The sequence below is a fragment of the Mytilus trossulus genome, chromosome 2 (assembly GCF_036588685.1).
Source record: "Mytilus trossulus isolate FHL-02 chromosome 2, PNRI_Mtr1.1.1.hap1, whole genome shotgun sequence".
NCBI classification, from domain to species: Eukaryota; Metazoa; Mollusca; class Bivalvia; order Mytilida; family Mytilidae; genus Mytilus; species Mytilus trossulus.
Genome location: NC_086374.1, coordinates 41,601,321 through 41,623,622, shown reverse-complemented (window position 1 = coordinate 41,623,622; position 22,302 = coordinate 41,601,321). Strand labels below are relative to the sequence as shown.

General features: G+C 32.0%; 1 protein-coding gene across 2 annotated transcripts; it reads right to left on the bottom strand.

Moving 5' to 3' along the window:
• Positions 1-881: 881 nt before the first annotated feature.
• On the bottom strand, positions 882-21,519 carry LOC134707268 (endoplasmic reticulum mannosyl-oligosaccharide 1,2-alpha-mannosidase-like). Of its 2 annotated transcripts, XM_063566890.1 has the most exons (12): positions 21,425-21,519; positions 16,468-16,627; positions 15,073-15,324; positions 14,313-14,495; positions 12,668-12,746; positions 11,470-11,661; positions 10,741-10,889; positions 9,826-10,014; positions 7,035-7,222; positions 5,520-5,643; positions 4,875-5,069; positions 882-4,029 (listed from the first exon to the last, which is right to left on the bottom strand). In XM_063566890.1, the coding sequence occupies exons 2-12, from the start codon at positions 16,558-16,560 to the stop codon at positions 3,697-3,699; spliced, it is 1,977 nt and encodes a 658-aa protein (XP_063422960.1). In that variant the 5' UTR covers positions 16,561-16,627; positions 21,425-21,519; the 3' UTR covers positions 882-3,696. The 2 variants fall into 2 exon arrangements, with proteins under 2 accessions (XP_063422960.1, XP_063422961.1); XM_063566891.1 differs by lacking the exon at positions 14,313-14,495.
• Between the last annotated feature and the right edge of the window lie 783 nt (positions 21,520-22,302).

Sequence of the window (22,302 nt, the reverse complement as noted above, 5' to 3'; positions counted from 1 at the left end):
AGTTAGATTCGGCTTATCAAAGAACGCCAATTATTCAATTTTTATGAAATCCAACAAAAGTTTAATTTGGACCCTTTGGGCCCTTATTCCTAAACCGGTTGGGATAAAAACTCTTAAAATTAATACCAACCTTCCTTTTATGGTCATAAACCTTGTGTTTGAATTTCATAGATTTCTATTTACTTATACTAAAGTTATGGTGCGAAAACAAAGAAAAATGCTTATTTGGGCACCTTTTTGGCCCCTTTTTTCTAAACTGTTGGGACCTCAACTCCCAAAATCAATACCAACCTTCTTTTTGTGGTCGTAAACCTTGTGTTTAAATTTCATTGATTTCTATTTACTTAAACTAAAGTTATTGTGCAAATAACAAGAATAATGCTTATTTGGGCCCTTTTTTGGCCCCTAATTCCTACACTGTTGGAACCAAAACTCCCAAAATCAATCCTAACCTCCCTTTTGTGGTCATAAACCTTGTGTCAAAATTTCATGGATTTTTATTTACTTAAACGAAAGTTATTGTGTGAAAACCAAGAAAATGCTTATTTGGGCCCTTTTTGGCCCCTTATTCCTAAAATGTTGGGATAAAAACTCCCAAAATTAATCCCAACCTTCCTTTTGTGGTCATAAACCTTGTGTTAAAATTTCATAGATTTCTATTCACTTTTACTTAAGTTGGAGTGTGAAAACTAAAAGTATTCGGTGAAAACGACGCAGACCACGACGCCAACGTGATAGCAATATACGACGAAAAAAATTTCAATTTTTGCAGTCGTATAAAAACTAATGTCTTCAACTTCTGCACCATCTAAAATTCCAGAGTGATCACAAAGATCCACCTAACATGGCTGAATAAAAAATTTCAACAAAATATAAGTAAACTCATCTATTTTTCTCAATTTTATTCATTGCTTAAAGTAAACAAAAACAACATGTGTGATTATAAAATTACCTGATCACATGAACGAATTCAATCAACCTTTCTCCCAATAATTGACCCAATTTCTAATATAAAATTACCAAATAATTCCCATCTTATTTTCAAATCAGGCACTTATCATTTGTAATAAATAAAAAATAGATGTTGTTTTGCTTTTACAAAAAATAAAAAAGTGATGAAAAATTAAAAAAAATCAGTTCTTTAATTACAAATGCCCAAGTTTTGCCTCCCAAATTTTTCAAGGTGAGATGGTCAAAACAATAACTAGAATACAAGATAGATAATATAAAAACTTCACACATTATTATAAGCAATAATTTAATTCAATTCTTTTAGTGGCTATATTGATATAATTTGAATATAACATCAGACATTCATACTCTTGCAAAAAAGCACTTCAACAATGTGCTATATAAACCAAAACCTAAAAGTTTGATTCAATGGGTCACAATAAAGTTGAAAAACATTTGTTTAAATTTTAATATATACAACTATAATTAACATTTTTCTCATGTACATAAAAACTGTAAAAAAATATAATCAACAAGTTGAATAGGTACAACTTATTAAGTAGAATAGAGAACAACACTGTTTAAAAATAATTTATTTTACTAAACCTGCAACCATATAAATAAAAGACAAAGCATACATATAAGACAATGAAGTGGTACATGAGCTGAGCTCACTAATTTAACTCAAAAAATGATGAAAGCAAATATTTTCTCTAGGAATTTGTCAAATCCTGATTATTAAACAAATATAAGTGTACATTGTTCATAAGTAAAACAGATTCTGGAAAATGATGGATTTGTGGTAAAAGCACGGTCGTCAATATAACATGAAAGCCAAGATGGCTATATTGTAATGAGATTTATGAATATGAATCTTGCTTCGTACTTGGTAGTCACTCTGATCGTATTTCTATGTGCTAAATTACGTTTCAAGTTAAAAGTTTGTAAGAGAGCGGTTGTCTTACCTAGACTAGTAATATTATGACTCCAGTCTTTGCCCTTTATTGTAAATTATGGGTTCTTGTAGAAGCAGAAAATTTGTATGGACCAGCCTCGGAACAAACCTACAACCTTCCGCACTTGGGGTGAGCACATCATGACAAGACTTGAGGCTTGTCTGAGAAATCAAAGTCACTTGATTACCCTTATGGCATTGGGATGGGTATCTCTACCAACTATATAGAAGGTTTTATCTCATCAACTTATTTCTAGACAAAAAAAATGAATGAAGATACTACAGTTGGTTGATAATAAGGCTGAATTTAATATCTATATACTGTGGATTCATTTATTTTCGTGGGTACCAATTTTCGTGGATTATGGGAAACTTGCAAGTTCGTGGATATTTAATTTCGTGGTTTTGCCGAAGTCTACATACAAGCCTATAGGAAATTTGTTATTCGTTGAACATTTAATTTCGTGGTTCACCAGTACCCACGAAAGCCACGAAAAATTGGTATCCCACGAATAATAATGAATCCACAGTAGATCCAAAACATCTAAAAAAAAACATATGTAAAAATAATACATAACTTTAATAGATCATATTGTATTTTACTGGAATGAAAACAATTGTAATACCAGTGCAGTTAATTTGAAATAATTGACATTGTGCACCAAATCTGTCAATGCCTGTATTTTTCTCATATATCTATTTATACACTACACACTTGCTTTTATATACACTCTGTTTAACACACATTTCATTGAATTGCTGAAACACACTGTACATATAGCACTTAATGGAACATACACAATGTAGCTGTCAAACACAATTATACAAATGTGCATTAACATTCACACTTTAACTTGCTTGTACATGCACTGTTATGTATTTTAATACACATAAAATCAATATTTGCATACATGCAGTTGTAAATGAATTTTAAACATAAATTTTAAATTTAAATTTGTATGCACACTATAATACAGCATTTATAAACATTTTTTAACATGTTTCACAATCACACTGTCTACATTAGTGTACATTATTTTATATATAAAATTTAATACAGCAAAATAAGAAGATCACAGAAACCAAAATTCTAAATATAATTGATAGTTTTTGGATAGCAAGTAATTCTGACACATTAAGTATGAATACCTTCATCCTTCTAGTCGAGTCTATGACATTTATATCACGAAAGCAGGACAAAGCCAACCTAGATTCTGTCGATGGCAGTGGCAAATCCATCGACATCATCAAAATTTAAGTTCAATTGACAGATAATTTATGATTAAGAGATAAAGTCTAACGGAAACTTTTGGAAAAATTTCAGTATTTTGGTGGTAAATGGACCTTATGAATTGTTATAACTTTGACAGATGCTGTTTATCTTCAAGTACAAGAAAAGGAATCTTAAGACAAATTTTGATTTTTTTTGGGGTATTATTCTGATTAATGTAATCACTTTTTAGTCAACACACTTTTATACTGACAACAGCAATCACAGGGTTCCACAGAACCATTTTAGAATTTATTATCTAATGTGTTACTTTAACTATGCTGTTTACTTTTTCATAAGACCATAATTTGTTACCCGTACATACATCAGATAATTAATTTTGTTATATCAACAAAAACTAATTTTCAAACTCTTTTAGGCAAGTTTGACCTTATAACAGACTTGGATATTCTATTAAGGCCTCTCCAAATATATTAAAACTTCTTTAACTTTTTTGAAGTTTAATTCCAATTGATAGAGCACATTTCATTATTAAAATCATCTGCAAAATTTCTGACAATCACTGAGAATAAATAGGTAATGCATGTCCTTCTGTGTTAAAGACATATTTATCAAGCGATAAATAATCAATGCTATCTTCAAACAGTAAATAGAAGTATTTCAATGTCTCAGCTAGGAAGAAACTTTCTAGTTTGTCTCTGAATCCTGGATTTCCTATACTTCTGACATTATTTATTGAAGAGAAGCCAGCCCCTTCAACTTTGGTATATTTCATGAATGCCTGGAAAATTTGCCATCCCCAGTCTTGGTAGATTTTATCACCAGTTATTCGATGAAGATAAAACAAACTTTCAACTGTTTCAGGTCGCAGCAGGTTGTGAGAATCAGCAGGCTGAAAAGAAATGAAATCACAGCTGTTAAAAATTAAAAAGAAATAATATTTTTGTATGAAACTTTCTTTTTAAAACTAGGATCTCATAATAAAATGTAAACACCTTTCATGAATGGCTTTACGTCTAATGGCAAATATTTCCTACCTTTCATGAATGGAGAGTTGTTTCATTGGCACTCATACCACATCTTCTTATACATATATTCATGAAGTTTTTGACAAATCTTTACAAAGACATCAAGTTAAAATATTGCATATTAAACTGAGTAAAGAATGGAAAAGGAATATAATTTTTTTTATCAACAGAAAATTGTTGATTTTCTTAATTCCTTTTCAAATAATTTTGATTGAAATATGGGTTTAATACTACTTGTTTATTTTCCAAAAGTGTGGTACAGTAAATGTCTTGAACATTTGCTTGGTTAAAATGTGAACTGACAAACCCTGCTCATTTTGGTTGATAATAGGAATAAATAAGTGTTTAAATTCATTCTATATAAAACAAGATGTGGTATGTTTGCCAATGAGACAACTATCAAACAAAGCACAAATGAAGTGAATGTAAGTAATTATAGCAATTATAGTACGTATATATATATATATTAGTTGGAAAAGCCATTCAATGCACCATTTTTAAAAAGAAAACTTGGTCAATGTGATGCATATGTATATGCTATTTGAATGATATTGGCTACTTGGAACCTTTATGCTTTAAGTAAAGCAAAATTAGGAATGCTAGCAAAATAACACTTATAAAATGTCTATCATCATAATACCTATACATTTACATAAATTTGATTATTAAAATTATGTAAAAGCAATTCTCTATTTCATTAAAAAGTTACCTTTACAAACAGGTCATCTTTACTCTTCTTGGCCTGATTGAAAAATACAATTTCAGGACTTAGTTTTGTTGGCATTTTATTATACATTTCATAACATGTTCTCATCATCTCTTTAGCAAGATTCATGTGTTCTTCAGGCATTCCATTTATATATCCTAAGGCAAGTGTTCCTGGCAAGAAACACACTAAATGATCCTGAAAGTAGAATTTATCTTTTACATCAAACACTACTAGAAATATTTTTAGAGCTTTTATACAATTGCATGTGTAATTTAAGTTACCTTATTTCTACCTTTACTTGAAACAAAGTTGCTCCAGAAAGAAAATCTGTACTGAAGGGTCTGTTAATTTAAAACTTTGTTTTCCCTCATTTACACAGCCATGTATTGTTCAAAATTATCATTGTAGGTTTTTATTACACAGTGCTTTTAATCAGTATACGCAATGTAATTTTAAACATACAGTTTAAAAACTTTTCAGAACTTTTGTAACATCACAAACAAATTTTCAAATAGAGACATTATTTAGGCAATAGGATAAAAAACACCATGTTCAGATACAAATATAAAAAGGTTATATAAAATAAATAATAGAATTTCTGTTTCTATAAAATCAGTACATTTGTACAAACATTCCATCACTTACCATTTTAGGACTAAAGGATCTGCCTCCTAGCAGTTCACCTATATAAGTAAGTTTATTTGGTTCTGATTGTCTGACTAGCTGTGACCTCATACCATCTACAGCTTCTTTATAGTCATCTATGTACCTATAATATAAAGGATCTTCATTCAAATATCCGACAGTAATTCAAAATTAACACTGGAATGGGTTGATCTAGTATTCTAATGCAACTTTTTTCATTGCCTAAAATTGACAGTCAATCCATAATTGACATGTTTGGGCTGCAATTTTTAAATACTTGAACTTTTCAATGTTAGATTATTATTGTTCTAAAATAAAACACAACCGATCTCAAATATGCCTATTGTATTGAGACTTTATTTACATCTGAACCATACAGGTAAAGAAACAACCTTCCATTTGAACTTTCATTTGTATTACTTCATGATGTTTATGGGCCAAAATCATTCATACAGAATTTTGATTTAGTTTAAGTTTATACATTTTTGCAAGCTTTTATGTACAATTTCTTTTTGTTATGCATAAGATCAGGAATAACCATACTTTAGTTGAAGAGTTGCCCCATTGTGTGAAAATAAATGGAGAATGAGTCTATGGGCCACAGATGCCTGATCTTGTAACTTTTCATGAGTCGACTTCCACAAACAGATGGAGAATTCAAGTAGTAAATTAAAATCATTTTGTGATAATAAACATTGTGAATAAATTTGATAACATTTGGTTGTGGCAAACTAAAGTTAGAGTCAATGCTCAAATGTTCAGCCATTTCATTAACAAATGTTTGCTGACAATGTGACCAATTTTTCCATCACAAGCTACATCGTTAGAATATTAATCAATCCAAACCATATCAAATCGCAAAGTTTGTATTCCAAATGTCACAAATATATTTATTTCCAGTTAAAAACAATTAAGATATTCATTTTTTTCAAATGAACATAAGAGGGATAAATTCTATGACTTGACCTGATAAGACCAAATATGCTGGTGACCTCTACCATCTGTGTGCACTTCTCATGGTACTCTCAGTATATAGGTTCAATAAAATCTGGGTTTTGTTATACTAAGCATTGTCTAAGTTTTATAACATTTGGCAAACTAAAGTTATTGTAAGTACAAACATCTTGCTTAATATTAAAATGAGCTTGAAAATATGGGAGATAGTTGGACAAATTATGTGTCATATGTTGGAAGAATGGTGGGACATGGATAAAACAATATGCCTCCTGACACTTTGTCTTTGGGGAAAAGAAAGCCATAAATGTAATTCATTCTGACAATATTTGTCTTGATGCTTCTCTATTCAAGAATCAGACCTTGAACTTCATCAAATAATGAGAAGAATTCTAACATATATACTTAGACAATTTTACAGCCATGTGATTAATATTTTTTTGTTAACATGTATTTCATATGGTATTTGATTTATTTTAAAAACACTTGTATTTAATTGAAAGTTACAAACTTTGAAATGAATCTGAATTATTGTGAGTGAAGAATTAAACTAATACATACATGCTGTTTGTCTTTCCAGTCTGTAGCCACTGCTTTAATAAGTATTCATAATAACTGTCTCCTCTGGCACCCAGTGTTATTGTGGCAGAGTTACGAAAATGACCTGTGTTGGCATTTATAAATATTGGAACCAACCCATTCTTCTTAGGTAAATTATGAACATGATTGGATACTGTATCAACAGCTTTCTACAACATAGAAAACAAGTATAGTGCCAGGGTATTCACTATTCACAATTGTATCAATAAATTGTACCATGACGACTGATATTACATCAGAATGATTATGCATGTATTAATCTTATAATAAATTCTTAGTAATGTTTTGGATTTATCTAAAGTAAAAGGAAAAGGGTCAGTTTTAAACAATAAAAAAAATCTTGAAGATCTTGTTTAAAAATTGAGATTACTTGATGGTGAACAGTTATGAACTGATACAAATATTGAATAATGTTATTGTGTGTCTGAAAATTCCATAAAGGAATAATTCAGTTGTTATGTGTGTCTATATGTGTGTACTGGTATGTGTTATTCAATGCTTTTCATAAAATTTCCACAAAAATCAAATACATGTGCATAAAATTATTTATAATACATGTACAATATTCATACCTTTCCATTTATTTAAGCATATAAGCACATGGAATAAAAAGTATGGACAAACAAGCTATTTTTCAAGCCACTTGTTGTGCAAAATTCATAATTAACCTTAACCAAAAAATTATAAAATAACACTTTAAAAGAAAGCTTTCAGAAAATGAAAGAAAATTGGTGCCACAGGACTTGCTTTCTTCCTGCATATCAAAATAAGTAAATAAAACATCCTTTTATAAAATTTAATTATCTTGAGTTATCTCCTCTTACATTGCTAAGTTGGATTGAATCAAACAAAAAATATTCAGTGGTTGTTAATTCAGACATTAAGATAAGGTCAGATAAAAATGTTTATTGCAATAAGCAAAATTATGCAATAGCACATTTAAATATACCCTGGTCAGCAACATGAAATTTTTATTAATACATAGCCATAGATATACGAAACTGCAGAGAACAATATGAACATTTTGTTAATGAAAAATACAATTAGATGCACATATATAACTACATTAATATCAGACATTATAATATAATGAGTTAAAACATTTTCTATATGTTATAATTAAATTGCATTCCTATCTCAAAATTTGCATATTTAATTAATGATTTAGACTGATTCAGTTCTGCTATTCTATAATCTAAGCCTGATCTTCCTTAACTATGAATAAGGCATTTTGAGAGATATGTTTTTAAATTTTAATTAATACAAATACAGTCAACTCATGCTGTCTTGAAACTGACAGGACAGTGGTTAACAAGTTCAACTGAACTATCAATCAAGGGGAGACAACTTTAATTTGCACTAGATAAAACCAGTATTGGGTATCCTGGTGATCTGATCTTATATTGTAATTATAGATCATTGGTCTTAATAACCTTTTAGCTCACCTGGCCCAAAGGGCCAAGTGAGCTTTTCCCATCACTTGGCGTACTGCGTCCGGCGTCTGTCGTCCGTAGTTAACTTTTACAAAAATCTTCTCCTCTGAAACTACTGGGCCAAATTTAACTAAACATGGCCACAATCATTATTAGGGTATCTAGTTTAAAAATTGTGTCCGGTGACCCGGCCAACCAAGCAAGATGGCAGCCATGGCTAAAAATAGAACATATGGGGTAAAATGTAGTTTTTGGCTTATAATTCAAAAAACAAAGCATTTAGAGCAAATTTGACATGGAGTAAAATTATTTATCAGGTCAAGATCTATCTGTCCTGAAATTTTTAGATGAATCAGACAACTCGTTGATAGGTTGCCCCTAAATTGGTAATTTTAAGGAAATTATGCCGTTTTTTGTTATTATCTTGAATATTATTATAGATAGAGAAAAACTGTAACAGCAATAATGTACAGCAATTTAAGACCTAAAAAGAAGTCAACATGACCAAAATGGTCAATTGACCCCCTTAGGAGTTATTGTCCTTTATAATCAATTTTTAACAATTTTCATAAAATTTGTATGTAAATTTTTACTATCATTTTCCACTGAAACTACTGGGCCAAGTTCATTATAGATAGGGATAATTGTAAGCAGCAAGAATGTTCAGTAAAATAAGATGTACAAACACATCACCATCACCAAAACACAATTTTGTCATGAATCTGTCTGCTTCCTTTGTTTAATATTCACATAGCCCAAGGTGAGCGACACAGGCTCTTTAGAGCCTCTAGTTTTTTTTGTTTGAGAGTGTGCTTGAATTTCTATAAATGTTGTAAACTGTATTTTTCGAATTTGTATCAATAGCAAATTCAGAATTTATTGGGTGCATTTATAATTGCACTTTTTAAAGAATGACAAAACTGCATGTTTATTACTACCATTTCAGGAAAACTGCATACAGATATCATTTATCAGGATGCAAGTTTCTATTATTGTGATGCTCATTCAGTCACAGTATTCATGTTAATTTAAAACTCACAATAATTCCTAAATTTACCTTATTCCATTGCATTGTGGGGAAGCTTTATTTTTACACATATTTTATTACCTTATTTGTGCTACTATTTACCTTTTGTTGGCATGTCTCCACAAATCAAGAAAAAAGAAAATGTGATACACAACACTCTTGAATATATATTTCAGAACCACACAACATCAGGTTTATTTCCAAATTATATGATCAGGCCAGTGGACAACTTTTAGCACAAATGTGTCAACTTACTAAAGTTCACCTATAAACTTATATTTTTGAGGATTACCTCATATTTTTTGTCTCCAGTAATACGACTTAAATCACGAAATTCCAGCTGTATTGTTGTAACTTCTGAAGTGCTGCTGTCCGGTCCCCACCGTGGGGCATGAGCTTTTCCTGTCAGAAGATTGATGTCAGAGTAAGGAACTTTTGACGGAGAATTAAAACAGGGAAGCATTCTGTTTCCTATGTCAGTCTGAAAGTAATATAATACATGAATATTCATAAAACCTCCATAAATTATAGAAAACCTGCCTAATTTATCACAAAACAATAATAAACAAAAATTTAAATGACCATAACAACCAAGGACAACCACTGAAATACAGTGCCCTGACTTAGGAAAGATGCCAAGAATATGGTGTGGTTAAACATTTTGTTAGCATACAACCTCATCCTAATCTTGGACAGTGGTGTACAGCACAATATTATAAGTTATATGGTTCGCTACTGACCCCCTACAGATCCATAGAGGGTTAGTAAAATCCATAAGGGGTGAGGCCGGAGGCCGAGTCCCAAATGAATTTTATTCACCCTCTATGGATCCGTAGGGGGTCAGTAGTTAACCGTATAACGAATTTATTGGATGCTGGACTTTTTCTGCTGTGTTTTGTTGAAAATATAAATGAAACACAACAACATTAATGGATGATGTCCCCATTAACACGTCATTAACCCCCTATGAAACTTACTAAGAGGGGGGGGGGGGGGGGGGGGGGTAGGAGGGGTCCTGATCCCGAAATCCTGGGCTAAAAATAACGAAATCCTGATGTCCCGAAATTCGAATAAAGAATTCCCGGATCAAACTTACACCTGTAAACAAGGAAAATGTTAGAAGTAAGTGTTGCTTTTTACACATTGTAGACGCATGACAAAATTTCTCCATTAAAATTTTGAGTAGTTTCATATTGAATTTACTTACTGCCTTTTCTTTAAACACATTATCCTTGGTCAGGTGGAAGGCACTCAGTAAACCTCCTAGGATTCTAATTGTTGTCTCGAAAAGATTCACATCTCTATCATGTGTGAAAACCAGGTCATTTTGTATCCAGGTTCTAGCATCTTCGTATTCTGTGGATAGAATATATCTTCTTAAAAATTGGGAAGTAGTTTATAATAAAAAATTACATAAAAACTTTTTAGTGTAAACCAGGAAACTTTTAAAACATGTATTTTTTTTCTGTAATTTGTCTGAATCTATATTGATATTAATGCTGTTTTGAATTTGAGGTGTCCTGTTAATTTTAAGTATATAATCTCGAAACTTTATTTTGTTCATGTACCAATAATAAGGGACCAGTTAAGCATATGTTATTGTTATTTGACATCACCTTTAATCCATTATGTTTTGAGCATTTTTCTTCAAATATATAGGGATTAATGCTAGTCGAAAGTCTTAAGATCTCGAAGACAGTGACACTCACTAGGGTCTCTTTCTATATATAGGTATTTACAGACATGTCCCTGGCTTGGTTGTTCTTGGTACCACGTTGTTAAAAATCAAAAAGTTTCATTTAGAATATTTTGTTAGAAACAGATTTTTCTTCTTCATTTTTTTGTTTTTATAATGTCAAACAAATTGTAATGCTGGAATGGACATATAGTAATTAAAAACATTTATATAATCAATAAATATCTAAATATGAACAACCTGTCTTTAGTCCCATAATAATTGCTGTATCAATGCCATCAACAATGGTCAGACCAAGTTGGAACCATTCAGAATGGGTTTTACTGATTGGATGGAATTCATCATGACCCCATGCATACTTCTTATAGGCTGACCATGACATTTTGAAAGCATCTATTACTGCAGTCTGCCTAGAGCTATGTTTCCTGTAAGCTGTAAAACAACATGCTTATTACCTATAACCAATGCAAATTTTCAAGTCATCAGTTTTCCTAAAAATACAATTAAATATGTGATAAAATGACATTATATATTTTACTTAAAACTTTTAATACAACTTCAGAGAAGTAATAACTATTTCAGAATAACTTAAAGTATTCAAAGAAATACAGCTATTAAACTTTAGTAACAGAAAACTTGAAAATTCTCAAGTACATTTCTATGAATTCTGCTCATTGGTCACCGTGTTGTAAAAAGGAATATATTCTTTTCTGTTCATTTTGCTACAGTAATTTGAAACTTAAAACTACCTACAGTTATCAATTCACTTATCAGAGGAGAGTTTTATCTTTCTCAATTAATGATTAGTGCTATCCCTTATCCATTATGAATAATCTATATACTTCTGTAACAGAAACAACAAGAATGTGTCCAAATAACACGGATGCCCCACTGGCACTATCATTTTCCATGTTCCATAGACCGTAAAATTGGGTCAAAAGTCTAATTTGGCTTTAAAATTAGAAAGATCATATCATAAGCAGCAAGTGTACTAAGTTTCAAGTTGATTGGACTTCAGCTTCATCAAAAACTACCTTGACCAAAAACTTTAACCTGCGGACGAACGAAAGGAGCCACAGATCAGAAAACATAATGCCCCTCTACTATCTTAGCTGGGGCATAAAAAGTTGTATATGTAATACAGTCAAACCTGAATTAAGCAAAAACCTGTGTTATAAGACCATTAATTGTAGGTCACTCTGTAGTACATTTCATATAGATTGAACCTTTATTTAAAGACCACTGGTATATTGAAATCACTTGTGTATGCTCCCTATGCTGGTCACTTTAAACAGGTTACATTGTATGATTGTTTTACAAGCATAGAATAAAACACTCACATTAGCCTTGACATCACAATAATAGTTAATAATTTTGAGTTTCTACACAATCTATCAAATCATCATCAATACTTTGCATTGTCATTTCTAAAACTTACGACTAAAATAATCATACACAGCTGAAGTTTCTTTCTGCTCTACTTTGAAATCATTATCAACAGTTTTGAGTGGATGGTTCTGAAATAACATTTATTACAAATACAATTAAGACATAGACACTCTTTAGTAAACAAGTCAGTATCAAAACCAAAAATGCTTTTATTTTATATGATTGAGCAATAATATTTAAGACAACTTACAAGCTGTTCATCTACTCTAGTATTGAGCATTTCTATTTGAAACAACTTACAAGCTGTCCATCTACCCTAGTATTGAGCATTTCTATTTGAAACAACTTACAAGCTGTCCTACTCTAGTATTGAGCATTACTCTTTGAGACAACTTTCAAGGTGCCCCTCTACTCTAGTATTGAGCATTACTATTTGAGACACCTTATGAGCTGTCTGTCTACCCTTGTTTTGAGCATTACTATTTGAGACAACTTTCAAGGTGCCCCTCTACTCTAGTATTGAGCATTACTATTTGAGACAACTCATGAGCGTCCATCTACCCTAATATTAAGCATTACTATTTGAGACAACTTACAAGCGGTCAGTCTACCCTAGTATTGAGCTTTACTATTTGAGACAACTTTCAAGGTGCCCCTCTACTCTAGTATTGAGCATTACTATTTGAGACAACTCATGAGCGTCCATCTACCCTAATATTAAGCATTACTATTTGAGACAACTTACAAGCGGTGCGTCTACCCTAGTATTGAGCTTTACTATTTGAGACACCTTATGAGCTGTCTGTCTACCCTTGTTTTGAGCATTACTATTTGAGGCAATCTATGAGCTGCCTGTCTACCCTAGTATTGAGCTTTACCATTTGAGACATTTTACGATCTGTTCATCTACCCTAGTATTGAGCATTACTATTTGAGACATTTTACCAGCTGTTCGTCTACCTTAGTATTGAGATTTACTATTTGAGACAATCTATGAGCTGCCTGTCTACCCTAGTATTGAGCATTACTATTTAAGACAACTTACGAGCTGTCTGTCTACCATAGTATTGAGCATTACTATGTGAGACATTCTACAAGCTGTCCGTCTACCCTAGTATTGAGCATTACTATTTGAGACAATCTATGAGCTGCCTGTCTACCCTAGTATTGATCTTTACTATTTGAGACATTTTACAAGCTGTTCATCTACCCTAGTATTGAACATTACTATTTGAGACATTTTACAAGCTGTTCGTCTACTCTAGTATTGAGCATAACTATTTGAGACAAATTACAAGCTGTCCATCTACCCTAGTATTGAACATTACTTTTTGAGACATTCTATGAGCTGTCTGTCTACCCTTGTATTGAGCACTAGTATTTGAGACATTTAACGAGCTGTCAATCTACTCTAGTATTGAGCTTTACTATTTGAGACAATTTACAAGCGGTCTGTCTACTCTAGTATTGAGCATTACTATTTGAGACAACTTAAAAGATGTCCGTCTACCCTAGTATTGAGCTTTACTATTTGAGACATTTTACGAGCTGTCTGTCTACTCTAGTATTGAGCATTACTATTTGAGACAACTTACAAGCGGCCGTCTACCCTAGTATTGAGAACTAATATTTGAGACAACTTATGAGATGCCCATCTACTCTAGTATTGACCAATTATATTTCTGACAACTTACAAGCTGCCCGTCTACATTGTCATCTTTATCACTTTCCTCGTCCTCATTGCCATGATCTAGCCTGGCATCATTACTTAAGGCTTGTTCCTTTTGATCATCAGGTGGCAATAAGACATTATCCTCTCCATGACCCCTAGCTTTTACCGGAGGTGCTACATTACCATTTTGATTTTTCACTTTTTTCTATAAAAAAGTTTAATAAATCACATGCACCTTAGTACTAAGCTTGCACAAATTGACCTTTTCATTCATTTCATATGTTAAACATGTACAATTAAGGGGAAACAATTTTTCACACTATCCTCCCTGTGCTGTCAAACTGTTACACAGAGAAGTATAGTTGCTTACATCTACATGTATATGGTTTGATCCCTGGTGGATAGTTGTCCCATTGGTAATCATATCACATCTCCATATTTTAGATGCATGTTTGTATACAAGTTTTTGAACTCTTCTTAGTCAAACATGTGTTAATTAAATTATACAGATATTCATATATGAATAAAAAGAGATGTATGTATAAATCAGTGACAAAGTCATACTACACTCCCCCTATGTAGCTACAAAAAAGAAATAAAGAATTAACTTTTTGCAAGTCCCGCTCCTTATGTTGCCTTGTTGAGCCCTGTTCATTTTTTTTTTACTAAAATGAAAAAAATAGATATAAACTCAAGTTCCATTCATAATTACAGCCTGTTTTGAGTTATAATTACAGTCAAAACATTTCTATCGAAAAACAATTCTCATATTAAAGGTTTACCATGAGATCATCAATCTGATGTTTAGCATGTTTCCTTTTCAGACTAGCAATAAAATCAGCCTTTTCTTTGTCTTTTTCTAACACCAGTTTCTGAATTGAATCTTTTTCATCACGCTTGTCTTTAACAACCTGATCTGTGTTAGTAGGGTGAGACTGGCGTAGGTTTGGAATTATATAAATAGCTGATATTCCACATAGAAGGAGGACGAGGAATATCAAACTTCTCTGTAAACTGGATAATCTCTTCCAGATCTGAAAAATATATAAAAGGTGGTCAAGTAGGTCTATAGTGATCTACATTTATATAAATAAAAAGATGTGGAATGAGTGCCAAAATGAGACAACTCTCCATCCAAGTAACAAAGTATAAAATGTTAACAATTATAGGTCATTTTGATAAATATAAAAATTATCTATGAATTTCATATTAAAGTGTAATCATTATTTCTAGATAGAACTTGAACTATAATATGAGATTATATTTTAATATTATATAAGTTAGATATTAAGTTATCTACGTTCATATCCGTAGATATGGATATTTTAACACCCTGAAGTACCCCAGTACACCATGAGGTGTAGCCGTACAGGGTACTGAAGGGTGTTAAAATATCCATATCTACAGATATAAACATAGATAATGAATTTATCTCCGGTCTTAGTCTGAATCGGGCGAGTTTTATGGAAATTCGGGTACAAAGTGTAATTTGAAAACAACGTTTTTTTTTCATTATCTAAAAAAGTTTTATAGAAATTTGGAAATTTTACATATTTTTTACGTGGTGTAGGGTACTTCCTATGGTAGAATCCTACAGGTAGTCAAATATAACACATTTTTAATCTAAAGACAGAGAAACTGGATTCAGTCAAATTTGGCTCTCAATGTCGTGAGTGTTACGTCATAGATGGTGTGACGTCAACATGGGTCATTTGTCAGTAGTCCCATTCCTTGAAAATGTGGCAGTCAAGTGATGCATTTAATGAAATGAGTATAAATGATTGACATAATACATTTTAATAGGACAAAATCGTTAATAAATTAAATATTTAATTACAAACATCATAGATAATCTACATAATTCAATGTTTTACAAGGAGCAATCATGGAACTAAGGAAAACTTGCGTGAAATTCCCCGGGATAATGGTTAGCAACGTCCAGGGATATGGGTTAGCAATACCTAGGGGCTATGGGTTTTGTAACAACGTGCGTTAACCAATCAAAATCCTATAAATATACTAAGACGGGGATGAAAGTTATTGTCAGAGTTACAATTTTGTGTCATGGATGGTCAATATCCTTTCTTATCCATTGTGGTCTACAGACACAGAAATAAAAATATTAACATTTGTGTCTACCATTTTCCAATTGCTGGATTAAAAACACATGTTATTACCCTGTAAACTGACTGTTTCTTTTTATTGTCATAGTCATCTCCATCAGGAAATCCAAGTGTTATTGATAAACCTTCATTCTTGTTACCTATCATTTCCTTCTCTGGGTAAATGTTATCTCCACATTACTTGTCATGGACCTGGATATGTACAGCTGGTACTCTGTTAACAGAAATAACAACAAAATCAATGTTACTTGTCATGGACCTGAATATGTACAGCTGTAACTCTGTAAACAGAAATAACAACAAAATCAATGTTACTTGTCATGGACCTGAATATGTACAGCTGTAACTCTGTAAACAGAAATAACAACAAAATCAATGTTACTTGTCATGGACCTGAATATGTACAGCTGTAACTCTGTAAACAGAAATAACAACAAAATCAATGTTACTTGTCATGGACCTGGATATGTACAGCTGGTACTCTGTTAACAGAAATAACAACAAAATCAATGTTACTTGTCATGGACCTGAATATGTACAGCTGTAACTCTGTAAACAGAAAAAACAACAAAATCAATGCTACTTGTAAAATAAAGGAAGGAGCAAAATAATCTGAAATATTACTAGTTATGGTAGTTTTCTTTTTTATCAGATTTTGAGGTTGGAAAGTGATCAAATATATATGTTTGAATTAAAAAAAAATCATACAGACTTTTATGTCATTTTGGTTTTTTGTGGATAGTTGTCTCATTGGCAATCATACCACATCTTCTTTTTTATATTTGTCCCCTTTCATAGGTAATGCATGCCTCATTTTAAAGAGGGTTGTAAAGGGTTATTTTTCGTGCAACGTTTTCAGCCTTTTTATCCCATGTTTTTTCGTGTTTTGACTTTACAAATGTATATTACTCTTTTTTTCGTGTTTGGTTCGACGTGCATGCCTCGTGTTCTCCTTTATTTATTTTCCAAGTTTCGTGTCTGTACTCTTAATTTCTCATGCTTGTCCCGCATTTTATTAACTAGAGGCTCCAAAGAGCCTGTGTCGCTCACCTTGGTCTTTGTGAATATTAAACAAAGGACACAGATGGATTTATGTCAAAATTGTGTTTTGGTGATGGGGATGTGTTTGTACATCTTACTTTTCTAAACTTTCTTGCTGCTTACAATTATCTCTATCTATAATGAACTTGGCCCAATAGCTTCAGTGGAAAATGTTAGTGAAAATTGACTAAAAAGGGCAATAACTCCTTAGGGGGTCAATTGACCATTTTGGTCATGTTGACTTATTTTTAGGTCTTACTTTGCTGTACATTATTGCTGTTTACAGTTTATCTCTACCTATAATAATAATCAAGATAATAACAAACCAGATGCTCCGCAGGGCGTAGCTTTATACGACCGCAGAGGTTGAACCCTGAACGGTTGGGGCAAGTATGGACATAACATTCAAGCTGGATTCAGCTCTAAATTTGGATTGTGATTAAATAGTTGACACAGCATAGGTTTCTGACACAGAATGAATGTGTTCTAATGAAATTAAAATTTTTGTTTTCTCTTAGAGCAATTCACTATGCTGTTGAATATTATTCCTCTCAAAAAAATGTTTGAAGAAATTTTCTTTTTATTTATGAAATTTCAAATGAGAAAATTGAACCCAATTTTTTTAATCACATCCCCCTTTCCCTTATTCCAAAACTAATCTCAATTAAAATTTCTAATGGAGTTTGCAACAATTACTACTCATTTAAATACATCATAAAATATTAAGATGTAAAAAAACTGCTTGTTATCACTGAATGGTAAAGATTATTTTAATTTATCAGTTGGTAGTAAAAAGTGAATATACATTGTATATTGTATATATAACAAAGATTTAAGTTGATTCTGGACAAAGAAAGATAACTCCAAATAAAAAAAATTCTTACAATTAGATATTTCTTGCTTACTATTCTGGACAAAGAAAGATAACTCTAATTAAAAACAAAATTGCTATTTCACAATATTTTGCAATAAGATATTTCTTGCCATTGCGCAATACTGTGCAATTGAAAAGACTTGCTATTGCACAAAACTTAATATAATAATTTTAGGTCCTGATTTGGACCAACTTGAAAACTGGGCCCATAATCAAAAATTTAAGTACATGTTTGGATTCAGCATATCAAAGAACCCCAAGATTTCAATTTTTTTTAAAATCAAACTAAGTTTAATTTTGGACCCTTTGGACTTTAATGTAGACCAATTTGAAAAAAAGACCAAAAATGAGGAATCTACATACACAGTTAGATTTGGCATATCAAAGAACCCCATTTATTCAATTTTTGATGAAATCAAACAAAGTTTAATTTTGGACCCCGATTTGGACCAACTTGAAAACTGGGCCGATAATCAAGAATCTAAGTACATTTTTAGATTCAGCATATCAAAGAACCCAACCGATTAATTTTTTGTCAAAATCAAACTAAGTTTAATTTTGGACCTTTTGGACCTTAATGTAGACCAATTTGAAAACGGGACCAAAAGTTAAAAATCTACATACACAGTTAGATTCGGCATATCAAAGAACCCCAATTATTCAATTTTGATGAAATCAAACATAGTTTAATTTTGGACCCTTTGGGCCCCTTATTCCTAAACTGTTGGGACCAAAACTCCCAAAATCATTACCAACCTTCCTTTTATGGTAATAAACCTTGTGTTTAAATTTCACAGATTTCTATTTACTTATACTAAAGTTATGGTGCGAAAACCAAGAAAAATGCTTATTTGGGTCCCTTTTTGGCCCCTAATTCCTAAACTGTTGGGACCTAAACTCCCAAAATCAATACCAACCTTCCTTTTGTGGTCATAAACATTGTGTTTAAATTTCATTATTTTCTATTTACTTAAACTAAAGTTATTGTGCGAAAACCAAGAATAATGCTTATTTGGGCCCTTTTTTGGCCCCTAATTCCTACACTGTTGAAACCAAAACTCCCAAAATCAATCCCAACCTTTCTTTTGTGGTCATAAACCTTGTGTAAAAATTTCATAGATTTCTATTAACTTAAACTAAAGTTATAGTGCGAAAACCAAGAAAATGCTTATTTGGGCCCTTTTTGGCCCCTAATTCCTAAAATGTTGGGACCAAAACTCCCAAAATCAATACCAACCTTCCTTTTGTGGTCATAAACCTTGTTATAAAATTTTATAGATTTATATTCACTTTTACTAAAGTTAGAGTGCGAAAACTAAAAGTATTCGGACGACGACGACGCAGACGACGACGCCAACGTGATAGCAATATACGACGAAATTTTTTTCAAAATTTGCGGTTGTATAAAAAGAGCAAAGTTTCCTTAAAATTACCAATTCAGGGGCAGTAACCTTACAACGGGTTGTCTGATTCATCTGAAAATTTCAGGGCAGATAGATCTTGACCTGATAAACACTTTCACCCCATGTCAGATTTGCTCTAAATGCTTTGGTTTTTGAGTTATATGCCAAAAACTGCATTTAACCCCATATGTTCTATTTTTAGCCGTGGTGGCCATCTTGGTTGGTATGTCGGGTCACCGGACACAATTTTTAAACTAGATACCCCAATGATGATTGTGGCTAAGTTTGGTTAAATTTGGCCCAGTGGTAAATTGGGACGACGGACGACAGACACCAAGTGATGAGAAAAGCTCACTTGGCCCTTTGGGCCAGGTGAGCTAAAAAGAAAAACAGGACTAAATTTATAGTCAGTCCAGAGATTGTTTTAAATAATGTGATCCCAGAATATTTAAAATTACTATCAAATTGATTATTATGAATATTTTTTTTTATTTCAAATCAGTTCCAACTAGTGGACACTAAAGGTGACTGCAGGGTCATCATGTCCATTAATTTATATAATGACTAGATGATCTCCAAGAATGGGGTGGGTCTTTTCACCACCGAACACCGCCGAACACCCAAAAAGGCATCAACCACTAAGAAAATCAGTGATTTTATACAATAAAACGATAAAATCAATCAAATTACATATTATTTAACTTTTTTTTAATTTTTATGAGCATCATTTTTCTGAAATAGTCGATAATCAATATACAGAAAACCTACCGGATTCATCACTATTTTCCGGATTTCATTGTGTGTGAAGAATCATTTGACATCTATTACCTCAGACTTTTATACTTATATATCAAATATCTAAATTTGTAAAGTGTTTAAACATTGTCTCTTTTCTTATTATTGGTATAACTATTTTATAAAAGAATAAGTAAAATGAAGAAAACAAATATTTGAGGTATCCAGTGGTTGACGTTTGAGTTAATATTATAGACTTTCTTTGTCTGTTCAATGTTGATATTTGGTCTCTTAATCTTAAATTTGTAGAATTGATAGCTTAAAATATTGTTTTTATGTCTCTTTTATACATATATATTAATGTTAAAACAAAAAAAAAGATGTAAAAATTAATTTTTTGGTTGTTCGGTGGTGTTCGGCGGTGTGCGGTGGTGTTTGGTGGTGAAAAGACCTACCGCCAAGAATGGCTGATTAATAAATTACTTTACTTTTTCCACTACAAATATTTACGATTTTATTTCCTCATGCTTTGTTTTTTCCGATTCTTATTTTCTGTGCAATGGTTTTCCGATTTTTATTTCTCGTGTTTAGAACCCCCTTTACCACCCTCATTAAACCTTATGCATCTACTTAAAACCGAAATCGGGTGAATGGACCCTAGGCGAACAGGTATTAGGGCGAACTGAGTCAGCTTCATGTGTAGTGCGAATATATAAATACAGGCCCACAGCACATGCAAAAGAAGTTTTTATATATTATTAAACCCGTTCCTCTGATTACACAAATAACCTTTAGTGCTCCAGATAGTGGAGGGTTCTACAAAAAAAAATGTGTTTGGAAAAGTTGTCTCATGCAAGGTTTGTATTCTGTTCCTTGGCCCATGGTCAAACAACCATGACAATTACCACTTGGAAGTGTATTCAAAATTGTTAGCTTATCACCCTTAAATGAATTATACCTAGGCTGTTCAATTTCAGATTAGTCAAATAGTGGTATTGAACTCAGGACAAAGTGGTACGTGTTTTGTTTTCGATGGTCATTAGATGATGTCGTAATAATGGGGTTGCATTTTTTGTATTTATAAAAATAAAATAATTATTCATATATGTATAGTGATAGAATTACTCACGATTGCTTAATTGTAATATTAAGTCTCAAAATATAATTTCTGGGTTTATTTTTATTTTACGACAGTTGAAGAAACTACAAAATACCAAAGGACAAAATTAGTAAATGTGTAGTATACCACAACGAACTTAAAAGAGGGACGAAAGATACCAAAGGGACAGTCAAACTCATAAATCTAAAACAAACTGACAACGCCATGGCTAAGAATGAAAAAGACAAACAAAAAACAATAGTACACATGACACAACATAGAAAACTAAAGAATAAACACCTCGAACCCCACCAAAAACTAGGGGTCATCTCAGGTGCTCCGGAAGGGTAAGCAGATCCTGCTCCACATGATTATCTCTATCTATAATAATATTCAAGATAATGACAATATGAACTTAATGTGACAATGAATAAAAAAAATAAAATACTTAATTTATTAAATAAAGGTAACTCATTAAACAATTAGTTGGCGGATCCATAACTTTTATAAGGGTCCCACTCCAGTCATGTTTTAGTGATTCCCAATATATAATCAACCAAAATGTTCTTCCAAAAGTGAGGAGGTATATATATAGCCAGTTAAGGTCGCACAGGCACTCGTCTCAGATCCCCCCCCCATTATACCTTTATATAACATAAAGGTATACAGGTGGTTTTTTTCTGAGACGAGTTCCTGTGGAAGGTCGTTATTATATAAACTTCCATCGTCCATCCGCC

Bases quoted from the DNA above. Each gene is read 5' to 3' on its own strand.
- LOC134707268 (XM_063566890.1), bottom strand. From the start codon at position 16,560: ATGATAGGTAACAAGAATGAAGGTTTATCAATAACACTTGGATTTCCT. The intron at 10,890-11,469 runs GTTGTTCATATT...TTCTATCCACAG, and splicing joins TATTATGGGACTAAAGACAG to AATACGAAGATGCTAGAACC. The intron at 10,015-10,740 runs GTAAGTAAATTC...TATTACTTTCAG, and splicing joins ATGTGTTTAAAGAAAAGGCA to ACTGACATAGGAAACAGAAT.